The sequence below is a fragment of the Crocodylus porosus genome, unplaced genomic scaffold, assembly GCF_001723895.1.
Source record: "Crocodylus porosus isolate Cpor-Errol unplaced genomic scaffold, CroPor_comp1, whole genome shotgun sequence".
Classification (NCBI taxonomy): domain Eukaryota; kingdom Metazoa; phylum Chordata; order Crocodylia; family Crocodylidae; genus Crocodylus; species Crocodylus porosus.
The window spans coordinates 17,900,758-17,921,272 of NW_017728922.1; the positions used below are offsets into that span (position 1 = coordinate 17,900,758).

Below are 20,515 nucleotides of genomic sequence, written 5' to 3' on the forward strand. Positions count from 1 at the left end.
CCCAGCTGACTTCCTGCCCTTTGGGCAGGGGGCTGGACTCGATGATCTCCCGAGGTCCCTTCCAGCCCTAATGTCTATGAAATCTATGAAATCATTCCCTTTTCAACCACAAGGCTAGAAATTAAAGTAGAGATTCTGACCTTGCCGTGCAACTCCAGGACTTGGGGCCTGTAGTCAAAGATCCATCCTAGCATAGTGGCCCATCAAGCTGACATGGGGAAGCACCCTACTTTGTAGCCAGTGGCAAGCAAGGAAGTGATGTGGGTGATCACACCGGCTACTTATGATTTCCCAGCCTAAACAACCAGATGCCCATTTACAATGTGGTGAACTTTGATTGTCTTTGGAATGAGTCCAGAGTGAGGCTCAAACCCATGCCACTGGGGTTGTAGATACCATAACAGCTTCACCATGGCACATCCCAGGGACGCTCTGCTTTCCTGCCACCAGGTGGGTTTAGTACCCCTCAGTAAGAGAGCCTGAGGTGTGAACTGACATGTCTCCTTGTCTCCTCAGATCCATTTTGATGGCTGGAGCCATGTCTATGATTTTTGGATCGATGCAGATCACCCAGACATTCATCCTGTAGGGTGGTGCTCCAAAACTGGGCACCCGCTGCAGCCTCCTTTCAGTAAGTAGCGATGCCAATGCCAGCACTACCACTGCCCTCTCCTACCAGCGCTGGGCCTGTGGCCCTCCCTGAATGCTGGCACTGGCTTCCCCTGCCCAGGACAACCCTCTTTACTGGGTCCTAGAGCCAATAACACAGTTCCTGGGCTGTTGCTGCTGCTCACTCCAAAGAGTGCAGTTACCTTGTGATGAGACCAGAGCTGGCTGTGAGCAGAAGTATCCCCTCACGCACTCAGTATCCAAATGGGCACCTCTCCCAATGGGAGCCAGCACCAGCTTCAGTTCCAGTAGCCTACAGCTGCCTCATTTTTGTCAGTGAGTGTTTTGTCATTGTGCCAGATCCAGTGTGAATCCATAGTACAGCTAGTGAAGCCAACAGGTATCCTTCAAGAGCAACAATTAGGCTGTTGCTACAATGAAAGATAGACCAGTGCGCACACAACTCTACTCCCACCTGTTTTATTTCCTTTTTCCAGAGACAGAAACTCCCCTCTTTGATTCCTCCATAACCCCCTTCTTTGTGCTTTCTGGAAAGGCTGTTGAAAGATCAGGAAAGCTAGAGTCCTTGGGACATGACACTGACCAACATTTGGGTGTGGTATGGCCTGCAGGTGACTCTCCTGAAATAGCGTGTCCTGCTTAGTGCTCTGCTTCCATGTCCATCCTGTCTGCTTGCTCTTGGCTATGAGCCAGCTGGCCATGGGAATTTGCCTTAGAAGGCAGTGAGCACCTTAAGAGGGGCAAAAATGCAGCCTTGAGCCCAAAGGGTTATTTAGTGCAGTCAGTGAGTGGTGGGTTCAATTGTTCCTCTTCTGCCTCATGCAGTACTGAAGGCCCCCTTATCTGTGTGCCTGGAGCAGAGCATGGCACAGAAGCAGGAAAGACCTTGGATGGACAGGGTGGGGGCTAACTGCGAAATCAGTGGGTTGGCCAAGGGTATGGGATTGGGCACAGCTGGGATTAGGGAACACTGGTGCCTCTCTCCTCCATTGCTGACCTGGCAGCTGTCTTGTCACGGCTCTGACCTCCTGACCACCCTTCTCCTTTTTCCCCTTTGGTTTAGGGCCAAAGGAACCAGCCTCCTCAGCCCATGGGGCTTGCCCAACCTTGGGTTGCAAGAGTATCCCACACACCAAGAGCTCTAAGTACAGCTTTCATCACAGGTGAGCTCTCTATCTTGCCCCCCCTCGACCCTGGGCACAGGGGCGAGGCAGGTGTCACTTTGTGGCCCACAGCCACACAAAGAGCCCTAGGGGAGGTACATATAGCATTGCTCTGCAGCAAGGGTAGAAACCAGGAACCAGGGTTTCTTCCATCCAGTTCAGAACTTCACTTATCTCCTCTGGTATCCTTAGGTGAGACTATTCCACCCAGCTCAAGAGCAGCTCTTACTCTCCTCACCTTGAGCCTGGAGAAACAGGAGCAGGCTGGAGCTGTGGCTGCAGGGAGCATGTGTGGCTTGTGTGGAATTAACCCCTCACAGACTGGTACCCCTGTTACATACCTGCCTCTCTACTGCTGGAAGCCCATGCGCCACAGAAAATCCTGGTGGGCCTCTCTGTTCTAGGAATCCCCCTCTTGTGGCAGCCAGGTCGTCTGGCATGCTGCTTTACAGTTACATGTGCCATGTCAGGCTAGCAGTATGGCTCACTGGAGAAGGACTAGCCCCAAACCCGTGGTGGATGTGAAGGGGAGATGGAGTCAGTGGGACCTAACAGTCACTGAAGGGCTAGTGAGGCCAAGCCTTCTGAAATGACTCTTGTCCGCTCGTTTAGCTTCTAGGAGGCTTCTGTGGAACAAGAAGTGGTGTAAGCGCATCCCAGTTGTGTAGTCCCTGCCCAGTGGGCTAGAACCAGGGCACTGGGAGACTTGCAGAAGAGCTGTGGTTTATGATGAGGGCAGATCTTCCAGTCACTTGCTCCTGTCACTGTGGCTAATAGCTGATCCACAAGACATTGTTTTTCCTTGTCCACTTGGCTTTGGGTTCTGATAGTAGGCATAGTGCACGTGGGGATGGAGGGGCATCAAACCCCTTGGCTATGACTGTTGTAGTGTGTGATAACCCTGGGGCTGGTGCAGGCTTGGTAAGCATGATGCTGGCTGATGAGGTGAAGGTGTGTTCTTCAGCTTATGCAGCTGGAGAGACTTGCCAGTTAACCAGCACAACCAAAGCCTATAAACTTTCTGACCTTCCAGAGGCCAAGTCTCAGGCACCGTGCGACTGGCCAGGGTTGAGGCTTTCAATTTGAAGCACAGCTCACTGCTACTAACTGTGCTGTATGTGCCTTATGTCCTCTCTAGGGCTGGCCTTCACGTAAGTGCCCCTCTCTAGCCTGACTGCATTTCCCCTCTGTTCTCCAGGAAGTGCCCCACACCAGGTTGCGATGGCTCAGGACATGTGACAGGGAGGTTCACGGCCCATTACTGCCTCTCAGGGTGCCCCTTGGCAGAGAAGAACCAGGGCAGACTGAAGGCTGAGTTCTCCGACACTGAGGCCTCTGCCCGCAAAAGGAACCTGATTGGCTTCTCCCAGAGAAAAAAGTCCCGGCACCATGGGAGGTAGGGTAATGTGGTGGTGTCTGTGAGGCCCTGGCTGAGTGTTCCTCTGGCTTCCTCTGGGGCTGGTCAGCAGAGAAGAGCCACCTGCTGTGGTTGGTTCTAGTCCTGGCTCAGCTGTGTGGCTTTGGACCTTCCCTGGGCTTTTGTTTCTGTTTGTCTGTCTCATGGATTTTAATGGTAAGCTCTTTTGCTAAGATTGTCCCACCATTTGTATTTGTACAGCTCTTAAACCCACTCAGCTGGGGTATGAACGGTGCACTAGTGATGGTCCTCCCAGCAAATGGAGCTGGTCATTTGGCTCATGTGGGTGTGATCTGTGTTGTGGATCAAATTGATGGCCTCTGGCTCCCAGTTGGATGCTGTTGCAGCTCTATCAGGCTGTGATGCCTTGCTTCCTCTTATGCTGACAGAAGGTGTGGTCAGTGAACTGTGGTGGTTCCTACAACTGGAGAGTTTGGAAATAAACTCTTTTTTGTTTCTTTACAGAGGACGACCTCCAAAATATCGGAAGATCCAGCAGGAAGACTTCCAAAGTAGGCATCTTTCCCTACTCTGTGGCCTTTTCACAAATAGAGGGAGTGTCATGGTAGCTCAAGGGCTTGGGAAGAGAATAGAAGGATTTTTACTTCATTGTCATTAGATCAGACCTGGCCCATCAGCAGCAATACCCAAAGCTGATGCTTGGTGGCCTGTGGAAAACAAATGGTGGCTTTCAGCTCATTTCCTAGTGGGAAAGGTCACATCACAGAGAGGAGCCCAGTATAGTTGGCAGGCCTGGTTGAGCAGCCAAAGAATGAGCCCTTCTTGCCTGGCTGGTTGAGTGAGCAAAACATGTTGGCAAAGCTTTGTGGAGAAGTTACCATCTGTATGACTGAGGGAAGGTATTGGTCTGCAGGGCTGTCTATCAGACATTGCATACACAGTGCATTCACTCTGACTCAGCCACAGAGACAGGGCAGGGTCCTGTGCTGAGCCTATAGGTATGCCTTGAGTCGACCTTCCAGCATTGGACCTAAGAGACCCAAGAGAGAAAGATGTAAGGCTAGATCCTCAACTGGTGGATCTACTATATATCTACATGGACTCACACCAGTGAGGTATCTAGCTTTGGGGGGAGCCTGAATGGATTTAATGTTTTTAATCCTGGATTTCCCACACCAATGCAGCAAACCTTTCAAGCATGATTTTCATAAATTCTTAGCCTTGGAAGACCAACATGGCCACTGTGACTGCCTAGTCTGACCTTGGAAATTAAAGGGGCCATAACTTCCCCTCCATTGCATGAGCAAAGGGCAGTGCCTTCTCCTAGTCACTCACAGTAACAGGTTGGTGTGAAGCTTTGAGCAAGTGCCTGATTTAGATCTTTGCGTTCCTTCTCTTTCTGCCTGTCTCTTACCAGCAGACTTTGTCCCAGAGACTATATATCCAAGAAGGTTTCTGATCACCATGAGCTATGTAAATAGAATGATGCTTCCACAATCCAAAAGCGTTGCCCATTATCACTTCAAGTTGAATGAGCTGCTGATTGGCCACTAGGGGACAATAGTAGCTTTCAGAGCAAGTGGTTGTTTTACTGTGGCTGTGCCTGGGAGTGCAACTTTAGACTTATGACTTAGTGAAATGAGATCACATAATTTAACTTCTGGATAATCATTACCAAGTGAGATCACCTGGAGCAAAGAAAAGGCATTATTAAACAAAAAAAGAGACAGTGCTTTGGTCTGAGTTTAAGTCTTGGTTGGGCACTGGCAAAATAGAATGTGAACAGAAGTATTTTCAGAATAATTAGCAATGTAAAATTGCAGTAGAATCAATCTCTTTGGATATAAATATGCCTCTCAGCCCAAAGTACCAAAACCCTCAACATAGTAGGTATTGGGGTAGGTAAGCCAGGAACTGATGCAGTAAAACTGGTCAATTTGCCCTAACAACCCAAGTCTGCTGCATGTGAGTACAAAAGGTAAAGGAACAGCATCAGTGGTGAGAAACAGATCAGACCTTAATTTAATTATTTGGAATGCAAATAAGGAAATGGATGTGATTTACAGATGTGCTTGTGATGCATCAGTACCTACTGGTGTTGTAAGAAAGGGACATGACCTAGTTAAATGGCTGACTTAGGTTTGCTCTAGCCATTGGTAAATAGACAGCATTCCTCCTTCTGCGGAGTAACATCAATCTGTGTCATTTATAGAGGGATACCATCAAAATAAAAATTTTAATCTTGTCACCTGTGACAGGAGGACCTAGCTGAGGTTGCGCTGTCAAGAAGAATGCTGTCTATTCAGCAGTAGTTAGCGCAGAACAGACCGTACATATGTGATACCTGGAACCGCTCCAGTGTCTGCCCTCAGCCCCTCTCCCTCTTCAAGACTTCTCCAAGGCAGAGCAGAGCCTGCAGTGTGAGGTTGCATATCGTTTTCCCCTCACCTCACCTGATGCCTTGAATTTCATTGCCAGCTATTTCCGCTGACAATATGCACCAGTCTCTCTTCATGTCGGCCTTGTCTGCTCACCCAGACCGCTCCCTGTCTCTCTGCTGGGAACAACACTGCAAACTCCTGCCAGGGGTAGCTGGCATCACAGCAGCCACGGTGGCCAAGTGGACCATTGATGAGGTAAGGTGCTTTTAGGGAGGGTTAATAAAAAAGAAAATCCTGAAAGAAATAAAGATCTGATATGCCAAAGCACATGTGCCAAATCCTTCCTTTAGAGAACACACAGTCCCTGGTACGCCCGTAGTACTGAGGGAATTTCCCTATGCTGGAGTTTGATTGTGCCATGGGCTGAGATCTTCCCAAAAGATGTCAAGTGCCCTCGATTCCCAGTGAACTTCATAAAAATATGAAGGACTCAGGACTTAGCAAGAATAGCTTTACTTTAGGATATGCTGTCTCTAACCAAGTTGCATAACTTCTGTTATCATGGGAAGGGGCTGGGCCTACCCTCCTCACCCCAACATCTCATATCTACTGGTAAGTGATGTCCTCTGGAAGGTAGAGAGGTTCAAAGTGGTGCTTCATCCCAAAGCTGCTGAGTTTTGTGTCATGCTTTGGGTTTGGAGAAAGTGCAGCTACCCCAGGTGGGAGCTGTGCAAGTTCCACAGCCTTTGGGGTTTCTCCCAGTGCTCTGCACTCCATTTGTCTCACTGATTCTAGATGTATAAACCCACAGCTCACCCCACCCACCACAGGCCAAAGGCAGGCCTCTGCTTCTGTGGAAGGCGTGACTGCACTGTAGGTAGGCACACTCAAGCTAGTTTTGATATAGCTAGTGAGTACCAATAGCGGTGAAGATGCTGCAGCACAGACTTTGTCAGAGGCTGTACAAGCCCTGTGGAAAGCCTGGGTAGATATTAGGTAGTCAACCCATGCTGAAGTCAATGCTATCCTTCCTCCTATTTCCTGTGTTTGCCAAATGAACACTAGCCCAGGTCTGCCTGTCCAGGCTTCAGGCACAACCTTGTTTGCTGTGTGGACATACCTCGAGGGGCACCATTCAGCACTCCTCAAAGGGTCTGTCAGCATTTCTAGTATAACCCCATTAATTACTGGCTTCTGACCTGACTTGAACAGGTCCCTCTAGGCTTGACCCAGGTGATTGAAGGCTTTGCCAGTGGTTATCTGTTTTGCAACAGATTTCCCAAGATATCAGCTCCTTTCTAGTAAACAACAATTTAAATCAAAACATAAACCTAAGACAGGAGTGAAAAAGGTGAGTCCAGTTCCAGATCTTCCTCATTCCCCACCCTGTCTGAGCTCCTCTTGTAACACCTGCCACGAACGCCTACCCACCTGGCTGTTCTCTTGCCCACACTGTCTCACCTTGAACACTGCTCTGAAATCTAAGGGCAAATGTTCCCCATTCCATCATTCGGTGGGCATATTTGTGAGGCAGTAGAGAGGCTGTTGCCCTTCTATGGTCAGCACAGCATTTGCACTCAAATGTATTAGAAAAAAGAAGGGTTGTGTGTCGTTTGTACCCTCGGCCATTGCAGAATCCAGCTGATGATGGCTGGAGCAGGCCATGGCACAGCTCTGAGGTCTTCCATGGCATGCTTCTCTTTGGTTTGTCTTCAGTGCCAGAAAGGGTGCGTGTTAATCATGGAGTAACACCCATTAGCCATCTTGTTGTAGAATCATACTGGAGAGGAGACATATAGGTAGTTTTCACTGCTGTGTAGTTAAGCCTCATTCATACTGAATTTCTGGGATGTGGGTGACTTCTTTAGCCGTGCCACTTAAAATTACAGTGCTTTGAGTCAACTAGGGTGTTACAAGGTAGTGACCCACTGACATCTTTTATCCATTGGCAATAAAACACTTGTGCAGTAAGAAAGGAGCCCGAGACCCTGAAAAGGCAGCTCCAGGGAGATGTTTCAGGTAGGGTAACCTTTGTACCTTTGTCTGCTTGTGTGTTCCAAGGTCTTCAGCTTTGTTCAGACTCTTACGGGTTGCGAGGACCAAGCCAAACTCTTCAAGGATGAGGTAAGGAGAAGGGGGGCAAGTAGGTAGGTGAGGGTGGTATAAGAAGCCCCTTTACAGTGAGAGGCAGGAGGAGGAATGGGCAACTGGGACATTGCCCTTTCTACCAGCCTCTGGGCCCCATCCCAATGTAAGTCAAGTCACTCTTGAAAGCATCTGACCAGGGTTTGAGGTCAGCAGCTCCCACCCACTTGCAGCCAGATACCCGCTAAGAGTGAATGTTGATTTCTGTATGCCTGTCCCTCAGGTTCATGAGACACCTAGCTGATTTGTTCCAATATTGAAAAGATAGGCAAAGAGAGGGGGCTCTGTCTCTTGACCTGGGGTTAGGGCAAAGAGCTCTGAGGAGCCAGTGGGAGGGTAGAAGTGGAGCTGTTTTAGGCCTAATGCTGCTGCTTCAAGGTTGCATCAGTCTCCTCCCTACAATTTCCAATAGTTCTATTTAGAGCCTGCACTCCACTTCTGGACCTCTGTTCTGGGGTATTATACACCAGTGCTCAGACTAAGTGCCACGTGTTGGGCTCTTTTTGCAGCACAGTGATCAAGAGAACTTTGGTCCATCCTCGGAGTGCATTTCAGCTGCTAGAGACAGTCACTGCAGAGCCCTGCTCTGACACTGGAGCAGAGCTGCCAGAGGGAGGCTGACTGGAGGGGAACAAGGTGCTGAAAGGCTGTCTAGTAAATGGCCTGTGTTTTTTACCTGCCTTCACACTGGAGTTGCAAATGGGCAATGAGAGATACTTTACAAGCTGTTTACCAGCCAAAGTCTAGAGGGGAAGAAGGTCTAGGAGCAGGCAGACACGTGCACTGAGAAGGAGGTATGCTAGCTGTATTTTGGGCTTATAGCCTGAGAGCCACCTTCCTTGGTATGCCCACATGTCTGTGCCTGCCACTGGAAGGGAGGACTTCCTTCTTGTTTAAATGTACACTCCTGGGTGCTGTCATAGCTCTGTGGTACTGGAATGGGCAGCTCCCAGCATAGGCCTCCCATGAGCATGATGAACCTGCTGGACCTCCCCCCCCACACACATCACCCCCCCATCCCCACTTCCTTTCTCCTGTAGATGATCGACGGGGAAGCGTTCTTGCTGCTGACACAAGCCGATATTGTCAAAATCATGAGTGTCAAGCTGGGCCCAGCGCTCAAGATTTACAACGCCATCCTCATGTTCAAAAATGCCGATGACACCTTAAAGTGACCGTGCCCCAGCAGTGCCAGGACCCTCAGCACTGGAGCTGCCAAACCATCCCACTGGAGCAGAGACCATCCCGGCTGCAGCGGCTGGAAAATCCTGCTCCCTCTTTCCCTCTGATTCATCGTCTCTCTTCTTGCAGCAAATCCATCCTGCTCCATCTTCCTCTCTGCATTGTCCTGCTCCCCTGCCTTGTAGGGGAGCACCAGTTGTATGCTGGGTCCAAGTGCAGACCCAGAGCTCTTTTCTCCTGACCCTCTTAAAAAACAGAATGCGTCTTTCAGAGTGGATTACCGTTCTGCATACGTCACCCTGCTGACTGACCCTGGTCTTTGGATGACTTTTTTGAGTGTGTGTGTATGTGTGTGTGCATGTGTGAGATTGTACACACATGCATGTACTTAGAGGAATTAATGAGAAGGTGTGGTTGGGAGGGCTGGGGTAGGCTTGCTGCTCAAGCAGTCAAGATCAGAAATCAGTTGTCACTGCAGACTCTCAGTCTTCACACAACTATCTTCCTAGGTGCTCCTGCACATGCATGCACGCGCGCGCGCACACACACACACACACACTCACTCACACTGAAAGGGATGAGTTGTGTTTTCTTATTCATTTTAACAGTGTGTGTTGGTGTATGGGGTCAGGTATTAGCGTTATTTTTTAGGAAACTTCCCAAATAGCTTTTCACTGTTGCATTTTGGGGTTTTTTTCTCTCCTGTTTTTTTGTGATTCTCCTGTCAAAGCTAGACACTAACCTTGCTTTGCCCCTGATTCTGTTTCACCTCCATCCTGATGACAATTTGCTTTTTCTTCTTAATTCCTCTTATATTCCCACTATTACTGCCCAACCTGCTTTTCTCTTTGCTATTGTGGTCAGTTTTATTTTCAGCATTTACTGTTTATGTTTCAGTAGCAGCCAGGATTCCCCAGTCCCAAGCCAGATCTCAGGTACCAGGTGCTGTACAAACATCGACCAGGAAGATGACCTATGCCTCAGAGTGCTTATAGTCCAAGTAAAAGCTAAGTGTACTGACCAGATCAGTGCAGCTCTGGGGATACAACATCAGCTGATTCATACCCTCTCTGTTGGTTGGGAGTGATGATGTACAACGTAAGAAAATACTTTGCAGACTCTCAGAGAAGCTCTTTCCACCCAGTTGCACACATACTTTTAAACCTATTTCTCTCACTAGTGACATTTTATTTCCCTGACCCTTCCCCATCCAAGTAAAATAGATTCCAGGTGGGTCAAATTGTTGTCCACAAAGCTATGTGACACCTCCCCCCCACCCCCGGCAACATTTGCAAAACACATTTTTGAATTATTGATGTTCCTGTCTCTCGTGATTGGCTAAGAAAAGATTAGCATGGGGAGCATGAGGCTGAGCAGCCAATTGCTGTTACACATCAGCCTTGTAAAATTTTCCTTGGAGACCAGTCTGAAGAGGGTTGAGTCAGTAGCACAGCCCCAGTCCCAGAGCAACATGCTGTCTCATTAGGAACATTTGCATTCCCAAGGTTGGCACTTCAAGAGAGTTGATCTTTCCCATTCTCCTGTCCCCGATCACTTGAGGACAGGGATGAAAGCTCGTACCACATACACCAGCAACATGTCTTATGATAACATGACCTCCAAAATCCACTGTCATGTTGGGGTGAAATTCATGGTAGGCTTCCCATGGAAATGTAGCATTTTCTCTCTATTATTGACTGTTAAGGGTCACATTTGACCTGCCATTGGAATGTTTGCTACTTGTTATTCATGAGAGATTTAAAACGATTTCTGGGTTTTCTTTGTAAGAGGTTGGGTCTGGTTTAGTGGTTGTGCTCCCCTGCCCTTTAATTTTCATTAGTCCATACACTGCAGTGAGTTCATTTGTGGGGAGGAGCGAGATGGACGGAGAGAAGATTTGGACTCTGGACCCATCCTTCCATGCATGCAATCTGATCTGCAGCGAATGGTGCCAAATCAATCTCCTTAGCCAAAGAGGAGCCTGCCTCCTGGCCTGCTGTTGTATAGGAGGAAAGGAAGGAAAAGAGAGGCCGGGGGATGCTTGCTTGGCCCTTTCAGCTGTGGGACTTTCCTTGTGAACTACTTTTTGATATTTCCAAATATGATCCTTCATAACTGTGAGTCTTCTGGTCAGCTCTTTGTATTCCTGCACAGGACTCAGTCACTGGGTTTATAGGAGGAGAATGACAGGAAGAGACTCCTGTTTTCATCAGTTCCACCTCAGCCTGCCTTGTGAATACATTCCTTTTCCTGTGAAAGGAGAACCAGTCCCTGTTGTGCTGGGAGGATGCCAGAGAGGTGCTCTGGACATGGCACTGGAGTGTCAGCTGTCTGACTTAGGCTCTGCATTTGAAACTAGAACAAAGGATAGGACGGCTGGTTCCCTGTGGGGCTGTTCCAGGAAGGGGAGATGCTGGGGTGTAGTTAGAGCCCGGACTAAGGAGACCAGGAGCTAGAAACACCACATGTGCATCTATGTAAGCAGCAGGATTAAGCCTGCTGTTCTGGTGCTGAAATGCTGAGCAAGCTGTTCTCTGATACCGTATCCACCTTGCAGTTGGATTCCTGGGCTCATGTGAAACCATTTCTTGGTGGGTATGCTCTCTGCTAAGACTGCTGGAGTCGGCCATCTATGGGCTCTGGCAGTAAACCTTGCCCAGGTTGTGATGGGGTGCTATTTTCCTTGAGTGGTGCCCTCCCCCCACCGCAGCATAATACTGGACATGAGCCAAACTGTGCACCCACCAGTCATGGAGTCTGGGTGCAGTCTTGGTCCTCCAGGGGGACTGTTAGGTCTGAAATTCCCAGAAGGGAAAGTTTTCCAGGAGGATGAGCCTCACTGGAAACGTGAAGTGAGATGTCGTGTGCGTGTGCGCGTGTGTTTGTGCTAATGACAGCATTCTCATCTCCCACTCGCTATCTCAGGCATGAGTTCATTCGACTCTTGGGCTAATTCTTTCCTGTTCTTTAAGGTCTGAAGCTTTTAAATTGGTTTGGATGAGAGAATTAGAGGTTCTGTAGATGGTCAAGGGCTATTTACTGTTAAAGCTTTGTAAGCTTATCTTTTCCTTTAAAAAAAACAAAAAGCAAACTAAACCCAAAGCATTGTGGGCATGTGTGCAAAAATGTGCACACCTCTGTGTGTGTGTGTGTGCGTGTGCGTGCATGCATGTGTGTGAGATAGCAACATCATCTCCTCCATCCATAGTGTGCACAACATTTTTTTGGGGTATTGTTCCTAAGGTCATAGTAACTGGGCATAGGGCAGCAATCAGATGGGTGAGCAGGAGAGCCCTCCCTCATGCCACCATTCAGCAGGGGAAGGATGAGAACAGGTAGAATATTCAGTATTGTGAAGTCCTCCCCATAAGTTCTTCCCTTCCTGCAGTGCATCAGTGCCAGTGGTGCCAAGAGCTCCACCTGTCTGAACCAATGAGACCCTCCCCCAACCCCACCAGCTCAAGGAGCACTGAGGACCACTCATGAGAATAGATTCCAGGTGGGTCAAATTGTTGTCCTCAAAGCTATGTGACACACTCCTTGTGGCAACATTTGAATCATTGATGTTCCTGTCTCTTGTGATTGGCTAAGAAAAGATTAGCATGGGGAACATGAGGCTGAGCAGCCAATTGCCTTTACACACCAGCCTTGTAAAACCTTCCTTGGGAGACCAGTCTGAAGGGGGTTGAGTCAGTAGCACAGCCCCAGTCCCAGATCAACATGGTGTCTCATTAGGAACATTTGCATTCCCAAGGTTGGCACTTCAAGGGAGTCGATCTTTCCCATTCTCCTGCCCCTGATCACAGGATAGGGATGAGAGCTTGTACCACATACACCAGCAACATGTTTTATGATAACATGACCTCCAAAGTCCACTGTCATGTTGGGGTGAAATTCATGGTAGGCGTCCCATGGAAATGTAGCATTTTCTCTCTACTAGCAAAAGCACCTAATTAAATGCTCAGTCCTTAATGTGGAAACTCATCTTTGGTGGAACACCATAGGTATGGGTATAATTCCAAAAAGTTAACAGCACTGCACCAGGAATTAGTTTGGCCTTATATTCACAAGGGCTCCTTTTGCAGGATGCTAAAATGTCTCACTTGTTTAAAGATTTTAAGCCCAAAGTGCTTTCGAATGTAAAGCCCCTCACTGCTCTCCCCTGCTTATTTCTGCCCATCCTGAAAAGCTGCGAGGTGTTTGTAGGACTTGGGATCTTAGTGGCACTGGAGGCTTGGGGACCTTCTGGGGAAAGTGAGACGATCAGCCAGTCATTCACTCCAGTGACTACAGAAACTTCCCCTTCTATGTTGAAAACCTGAGCTAGGGTATAATCGGGTGCTGGTGGCAGCTGACTAGCTGTGACACGTGCTGCCTCAATAGGGCTGCTGTTGTGTGTGCCAGCTTGGCCAGCATGGCAGGGGGCTCCTGAATCCCCATGCATCCCAGTGGCCAGGCCTGGGAGGCTGTTGGACTGCATAGCCCCCAGTGTTTTTATTCTTTCACCAGGTACAAAGAAGTCCAGTGAATGACTCATTCCTGGAGCTCCCAGGTGAGAGATGAGCTACGTTTCTTAGTTGCTGGTCCAGACTGTCTGCTGGGTAAATGCCGTCAGCAGAGCCAGCTTATAAGATCCTCCCATCTCTTCTCTTTTTTTGTTTCCCACATCTCCATTCTTCCACATATTCTCTCCCCTCATCATCAGGGAACGGCACAGGGAGCAGTAGATGTCTCCCCTTCATTCCATGGGAGGCAAAAGCAGGAAGCCCTGGTGCTCTCTTCAGTAAGAGCCTGCCTATTGCGGAGCCTTTGGCTTTTCCCTCTGCCTACGTGGAGACAGCAGCCGGCACATCATTGCACATACAGCCTGATGCAAAGTCTGCTGAAGTTTTTCCATTCCCTTCAGTAGGGATTGGATCATGGTAGCCCTTTATATACAGATGTATCCTCAAAAGCAGAGGTATCTCCATTAATGAAGATGGTGGGTTTGTGTGAGTGATGAAACTGCATCTGCTGGGGAGAGACGATGAGACAGCCTCTTGGTAAACGTGTGGTGAATAGCTAGCTTGGAGACTCACGGGAATATACAGGGTTGTCCTCTCTCTCTTGCTGCACTTTGGTTGAGAGCCAAGTGATTTCTGCACCAATTGCAAGCACTTTTTTAAAAGAAAGGAAATCCAAATTGTCTAGGAGGTTGGAAGAGCCTCCATCTGCCAAGGAGAATCTTTGGGCATGAGTGCAATGGAGGAGATCAAAAAGAGGAGGGAGCCTTTTAAAGCTGCACCTTGGCTGGCTTTTCTTCTCTTCCTCCTCACTTCCCAGTCTCTTGGTCTGATGGTTTATCTGTCAGTGCTAAGGAAAGGGAATTAGTTGAAGGCTGCAGCTCAGCTGTGCCTGATCCTGCCCTTGTGTCTTTTATTTTGGGGCTTGGAGTTTGCTGCTGTTTCAGGGGGAGTGGGAGGGGGTGGGGGGAAGGAGGATTGGTTTTTGGAAGGAGTGTGTTGATGAAAACAAAACTTTTTTGCACTTTCATTCATTTTGCACTCATTTAGTTTCTATTTTGGGGGTTTTTTAATATTTGCACCTCTTTTTGTGTTTTCATGACGAAGATACGATCGTCGTAGGCAGTGCAGCTATTCTGGAACTTTGTGTCCTGAGTATACAGAGGTTTTAAAAAAAAAACAACTCCAGATGTGATGTGGTTTTGTCAGTGTTTTAAAATAATAAATAAATGTGAACAATGGAATTATAAAATGCTGGTGTCTGGTCATTAAGCTGCTGTCCTTCAAGCAGACCTCTCCAAGTGCCCTGCAAAGAAATGTGAGTATTAATTCATTTTGCATATACAGATAGTGAGGCAAAGGAATGCATGCCAGGTTTTCTGACTCTAGGGATAGTAATTTGTCCACTGGGTCCCCACTGCCATTTGCTGTGTAAGTTGCTGTATAAGGCACAGAAGAAGACACCATACCAGGCACTAATTAAAACTAGCCTGAGTGTAGCTGAGTACATAGCACCAAAGGAGAGTGGTAGATGAAGTTCAGGATCAGAGGTTGGTCTCAGTTCTACCACTGAAATGACTGGCATTACGTTGCTGTCATAGAGCAGAATGAGGCTCCTCTTGGTGCAGAGACTTCAATGTTACCTGCTGTGGCAGGTTCCCATTGTAGGGATGTACAGATATGGGTTGCAAGGAGGTGGCTGATAAATGTCTTCATGAAACCTGTCCATCTCTTAGTGCTTGCTACTTGTTGCAGTACAGTAAATCTCATGTTCTATTGGTGGGGGCAGCATCACAATTCCTCTTATTTTGGATGGGGCTGAAGTAGGGTCCAGAGCCTTAACATCTACGAGGGTAGCTCAACAGGCGATAGTCCTCTCAGCACTCAACCCAATTCTCTGTATCCCTTCCTGCCTCAGTGCTCTGGAAATCATTCTCAGTCCCTGCATTTCTTCCTTTCTGCCTCTGGCTCCTGCCAAAGTCTGCTTAGCTGTCACTGGTAGCTGCCTGGGCCACACCCCCAACCTGGGAACACCTATCTCTTGGGCCTGAGCTGCAGTCCCTAGCTTGCACACTAAGGGTGTGGAGCTAGAAGTGAACTGGTTTCACCATCTTAAAGGGCGTTTACCTGTCTACACCTTCAGCATGGGTTTCCCTAGCCCCATTAACTTGGCATGTGGCTGAAAAGTGAGCAGCTGATTCCTGGGCAGTGGCAAAGAGCGTGCTCCAAGCCAAGAGTAGCCTGGGAGATGGTACCCCGGCAAGAGAGGGAGAGGAGCAAAAGCAGAGTTTAAGGGAGATTTCCCCATCTGGCTTTCTTCCCCTGTGTCTCCAGCAGCCATGGCTCCTTAGATTCAGAGGAAGAAAAAAAACCTACAGCTCCTTGATATTCAGCCATCCCTGCCTCACTTCAGCTTTGTGGCCTGGGACATCTCACAGTTGCCATAATGCTGCAGCTGGCTGAACTATAAACAGGCTTCAGATAAGAGAGACTAGCCTAGAGAGGCTGCAAAGTCCAGCACTCTTCAGAAACCTTGCTCTCAACCTTGCCTTTCCTCCTGTCCACTCTGCTGCAACCTAGGACTTTGCGGCCCTTTCCAGCCTCCTTGTCCTACTGGAAGCATCTCCTATTTGGAGGAGAGTTGTGGTGCCTCAGCAGCTCAGTAAGGAGGAGAGAGGATGTTTCTGGTGTATGTGTATGGGCCTCAACAGGACACTGGACACTGGAAAATTCTGTTCACCCAAAAGCACGATACCCTGATTCTTACCAGCTGCTTACCACCTGGGTGTGGGGCACGAAAGACTTGTAGACAAATGCTGACCTGTCAGATACGATAAGATCTACTTCTAATACCAGCCTCTGCTGCTGTGTTCGAAGCAGCTGGGAGAAATATCTGTGCAAGGTCAAATAGGCCCTTTAGGGCACAGGTAGTCACTGATTCAGCCAGTCCAAGTCCCAGGCAGTTGACGTTCTCACCAGACAGGAACGCCTGCTCTGCGGCGGTGGGGAACACAAGATCTGCATAACAAAGATAAAATCTTGATTTCCTTTGTGAACCCAAGCTGTAAAGTCTGCCTACCCCGGAGGTTAAGATTTGGTTCCAGCATTTTCATTTATCCCATTATACAAGGCTAGGTAGAAAGTTCAGGCTTGGATCCAAACTTCTTCAGAGCAGGGAGCACGTAAGCTTTTCTCTCTGCAAACCTAAGCACATACCTTATTCTAGTGCATTTTCTCCATGCTGTATGCGCCATGCCCGGGCGTTGTACTTCTAATGCTGCTGGACACTGGATTCAACTACCCTGCTGCTTGGAGGTAAAAGGGCTTTTTGTGTCCAGTAGGAATCTGTCTTCATTCCAGGGGAAATCTCACTGAACATTCATTCTTTGGTGGTTCTTGTGACTACTCTTTTAGTAACTGAGGATACTCCCATCAATTGCCCACCTGCTTTGTTAAGTCGCATGTCAGTGTGTGAGTTGTGATGGAGCCTGTTCACGTTTTTTGTTGTAAAAACTTTCCACCTCTTCAGGGCAGTTATTCTTGGCTCCTAGAAACTGCCAGAAACAGCTTCTGCCTGCTTCTGCTAAAACAAGGAAATGGGAGGAGGGAATGAGGAGAAAATTTCACTCACTCGATCCCCATTGGTTACAAAATACAGCTTTGGTAATGAAGTACACACTTGGGAGAGTTGCACAAAGCAAGCAGATGCTTTCTTCATAAGAAGTTAAGCAGAGTTGCTGTAAATAGGGTTGAGAGAGAAACTTGTCCAAGATCACATAGCAAATTGGTGGAAGAGAGTGGAATACAACTTACATCTCCTCGCTGTCCAGAAGCTTGGCCACTGGCTCATGCTGCCATTCAAGTAGATGTTCACTGGTTTTTAGCACATCCTGCTCGGTTCAGTTGGAACCTAGTTCTTTGCTGGGCAAAAGTACAGTTGTAAGGCTGTGTCACGCGAGCAAAACCTGAGTGTCTAAATGTTCGTGGATCTCCATTCTACCTGCAGACCATGCCTAAGCCTGCTTGTCACGTGAGAACTAAGGAGGCCCTTTCCTAGAGACACTGCTCTGAGGGTCTTAGATGTCCACGTACCACTTCTCAGGATTTCTTACATACAAGGCTGCAGCAGTTAGTAACAGGCTACACATTAAAATACTATTGGGGAACCCTGAAGGAAAACAGGATTTGCTTGGAGAACTGCCACTCACCTTACCCAGTTCCCATGCTCCGGATGCTAGCAGGTCAACTGTGTCCCAGTTCAGGGCTTCTAACAGTTTCCAGCATCTTGTGGCATTTAGCAGGTGACACATGCCTAATTACCTCAGCTAGGACCCAGCATGTGACTTGCTTCCAGAAAAGAGAGCACTTTGTTCTAACCCTTTCCACTTCTCTCCATGGCGAGCTGCCCTCTAATCCTGCTGGAGGACATTTGCCCTCCCTCCACTTAGCCCCACATTTGCCCTGGGTCCCCACAGCTGAGAGCAATGGCAGGGTAATAATTTACTTCCTGGCATAAGCCACTCCTTAAGAATATTCCTTTGACCTTCAGGCTAATTCACCCAAACAAAAACAACAGAGGGAGAGAGAGAGGTGAATACCACCCTTGTGCAACTCCTGCTAGTTAGCTAGCTCTGCCTTCTCCAGCTCCCAGTGTCCCAGCTCTGCCCGTTTGACTTCCTCCGCTCTCTCCAGGTAAAGCTTTGATTTGCCTTCTCATCTGTTATTTGACTTTCCCTCACTTTGGCGTATGCAAGGCATAAGTTTAGAGCAAGCAAAAGCCTTGACCACAGGGTATGGAGCGGGATTGACTTTCGGTACGGCTGTTGTTTGGGCACGGAGGTCTGAGAGGGAACGGTACTGACAAGCAGGAGAAGTTGATTTCAGGACCCGTAGGTGTTCCTCTCTCACAAACGATCGCACTCCATGAATCAGACTCTGGCTGGCAGTAGACACAGGAGGGAAAAGCTTTGGATCCTCTTATCATATTTGGGGGGATGAGAGATTTTGTTTCAGCTTGAGAGAATGCTCTCTACGTACGTATCTGTCTTGTACCCACAACCTAGAAGGTTTCAGCCAGGGATTCACGTGTGCTCAGAATATAGGATGCTCTTAACGTATCCAGATGTCATCTTTTTTAATTGTTCATCCCTCAGAACTGATTTTTCAGGTATCTAGTTTAATAAAGAGCAGCCATAAGCACTTTATATTATACATGCAATTTCCTATTAAAAACAGAAAGGGCAGAGACTGTTAGATACAAAGCTGAAGCCCCAAGTCAATCCAAATCAACTGAAGCTGAGAGAAAATCCTGAAGCCATAACAATTCAAGTTGTGTCTGCATGAGGATTTTCAGCTGGCATTTAATGTTTGTCCCCCTTCAGCAGCTCTGGAGCTGGTTTTGAACTGGTTGCTCTGATGGTGCTTGCAGCTCACCAGGGTTCAACACCCATCATCCTTGGGTAGCCCCCCATTTTAACAAGACTGGGAATGGGCAGCCTTATTCTAATAGTGGTGTGACAAGTAAGTCCAACATCAGACTTGTGGGGACTACGGGACCAGTGTTTTTAATATGGCTGATGGGTAGTCTACTAATACCTCAGGAGGGAAGAGCAGGACAGCACGTAGTTAGAATGCTTTTTAACCCCAAAGGGGGCTTCCTCTGCACATCGGATAATGACTTGTGGCAACCTCTTAAATGTGGCTAAGCCCTACCAGAACTGGCCAGCCCAGTGCTGGTCCTTATAGTGCCCTGTAACTATACAGTTAATTATCCCTCAGCCCAGAGGAAGATGGCTAGAGGGTCTTGCTAAGGTGTCTTGCTGACGTACGATTTTGAGCCTTGCTCTGGGCTTGTGCTGAAGGCTGCCTCCCTACTTGACCCAGTTGCAGTTGCGTACCTGAAGATGCTAGCCATGTCCCTCCCTTCTCTGTTCTCGGCAGTGGAAGCTGGTTCACTTCACTGCTACTACTCTGATGAACCTTATAGACTCAAGTGAACCAGGACTGACTGATAGATCCAGAGCAGCTGCACCAAAATAATGCATCTGGGAAGGTGGACAAACTATGCATGCCTAGTTTTTAGAATTAGAGGCAGACTTACATCTTCTCTTTTGCCAGAAGAGCTGGGACCAGTGCAATGAGGGGAGGTGAATGAACATGGCCTCTATTTATGAGAAAAGAAGATAGTGGGTCTGAAACCTGGGATTTTCCAAAGAACTCAGCACTCACCTGGGGGTGGGGGCGGGGCAGACTTCTAGGAGTCCAGCAAGTTGCGTGCATAAGTCTTTGGAAAATTTGGTTGTGAAGTGTAACAGTATATGCCGCTGGCTATTGAGCACCTGAAGAAATATGTTGTCTACTCTGCATGTTAAGCACTTAGCAATCTGGCTCTGAGTGATTCTGAAAAATCTGTTCCATATCCTCGCCTCTGTTATTTTGACTTAACTGGTATGTTTTGAGTTATAGATTACTCAGAGGTGACCCAGGTTGTGGAAAAAATGCAGAGCTTGTTGCTCCTATTTTCCACATGTATATGCTGAATAACAAAGACCAGAAAGTTGGAGGTTTTAAGGGAGAGAGTAGGAAATAAAACCCTCTTCCTCTCTTTTTAAAAATGTCTTATATTAACATTTCAGACCTTATTGATCCTGAAATCCCATTGAAAAAAAGGAAAATTACAACTGCTGTTTGTCTGCTTTCGTCAGGACTCAGCCAACATGTACTAATCAGTTGGGGGGAAAAAAGAAAGTCTTTGTTTAGCACAATTAAAATGCCATGTCCTTAATATGGTGCTTTTCCCTTGTAGATCTTGATCTGTTTCCAGAGGAGGTCAGGATCTTTAAGCCCAGTAATGATAATAGTTGAGGATACTGAGGAACAGGCAAGACTTGTCCAGGGTCAGCCAGGAGCAGGCCAGGAATGGAACTCAGGAAACGTGTGTCCTATTTCAATACACTATCCATCTCCAAGGCCAGTTACTCTTAATTAACATGCAAGGAACCTCCCACTATTCATGTGAGACCCCCTTCCCTCCCCTCCAAAGAGTTATTCAGCAAGTAAAGGACACCTAACATGATACAGCTGATGGCTTTCTTGTAGTCTTTCTTGCGTACACAGAAGAAAGCAAAAAAAAAA

General features: G+C 47.9%; 1 protein-coding gene across 5 annotated transcripts in view; it reads left to right on the forward strand.

The window, feature by feature from the left end:
- Positions 1 to 14,557, forward strand: part of L3MBTL1 (l(3)mbt-like 1 (Drosophila)) — a 34,053-nt gene extending 19,496 nt beyond the window's left edge. For 2 of the 5 annotated variants that reach the window (XM_019539769.1, XM_019539770.1), the window contains exons 17-23: positions 517 to 631; positions 1,694 to 1,793; positions 2,992 to 3,189; positions 3,676 to 3,722; positions 5,650 to 5,807; positions 7,614 to 7,676; positions 8,738 to 14,557. In XM_019539769.1, the coding sequence (XP_019395314.1) occupies positions 517 to 631; positions 1,694 to 1,793; positions 2,992 to 3,189; positions 3,676 to 3,722; positions 5,650 to 5,807; positions 7,614 to 7,676; positions 8,738 to 8,872 (816 nt within the window). In that variant the 3' untranslated portion in view covers positions 8,873 to 14,557. The remainder of the gene's footprint in view (positions 1 to 516; positions 632 to 1,693; positions 1,794 to 2,991; positions 3,190 to 3,675; positions 3,723 to 5,649; positions 5,808 to 7,613; positions 7,677 to 8,737) is intronic. The other 3 variants (XR_002102014.1, XM_019539771.1, XM_019539772.1) reach the window with 3 other exon arrangements.
- Positions 14,558 to 20,515: the final 5,958 nt, after the last annotated feature.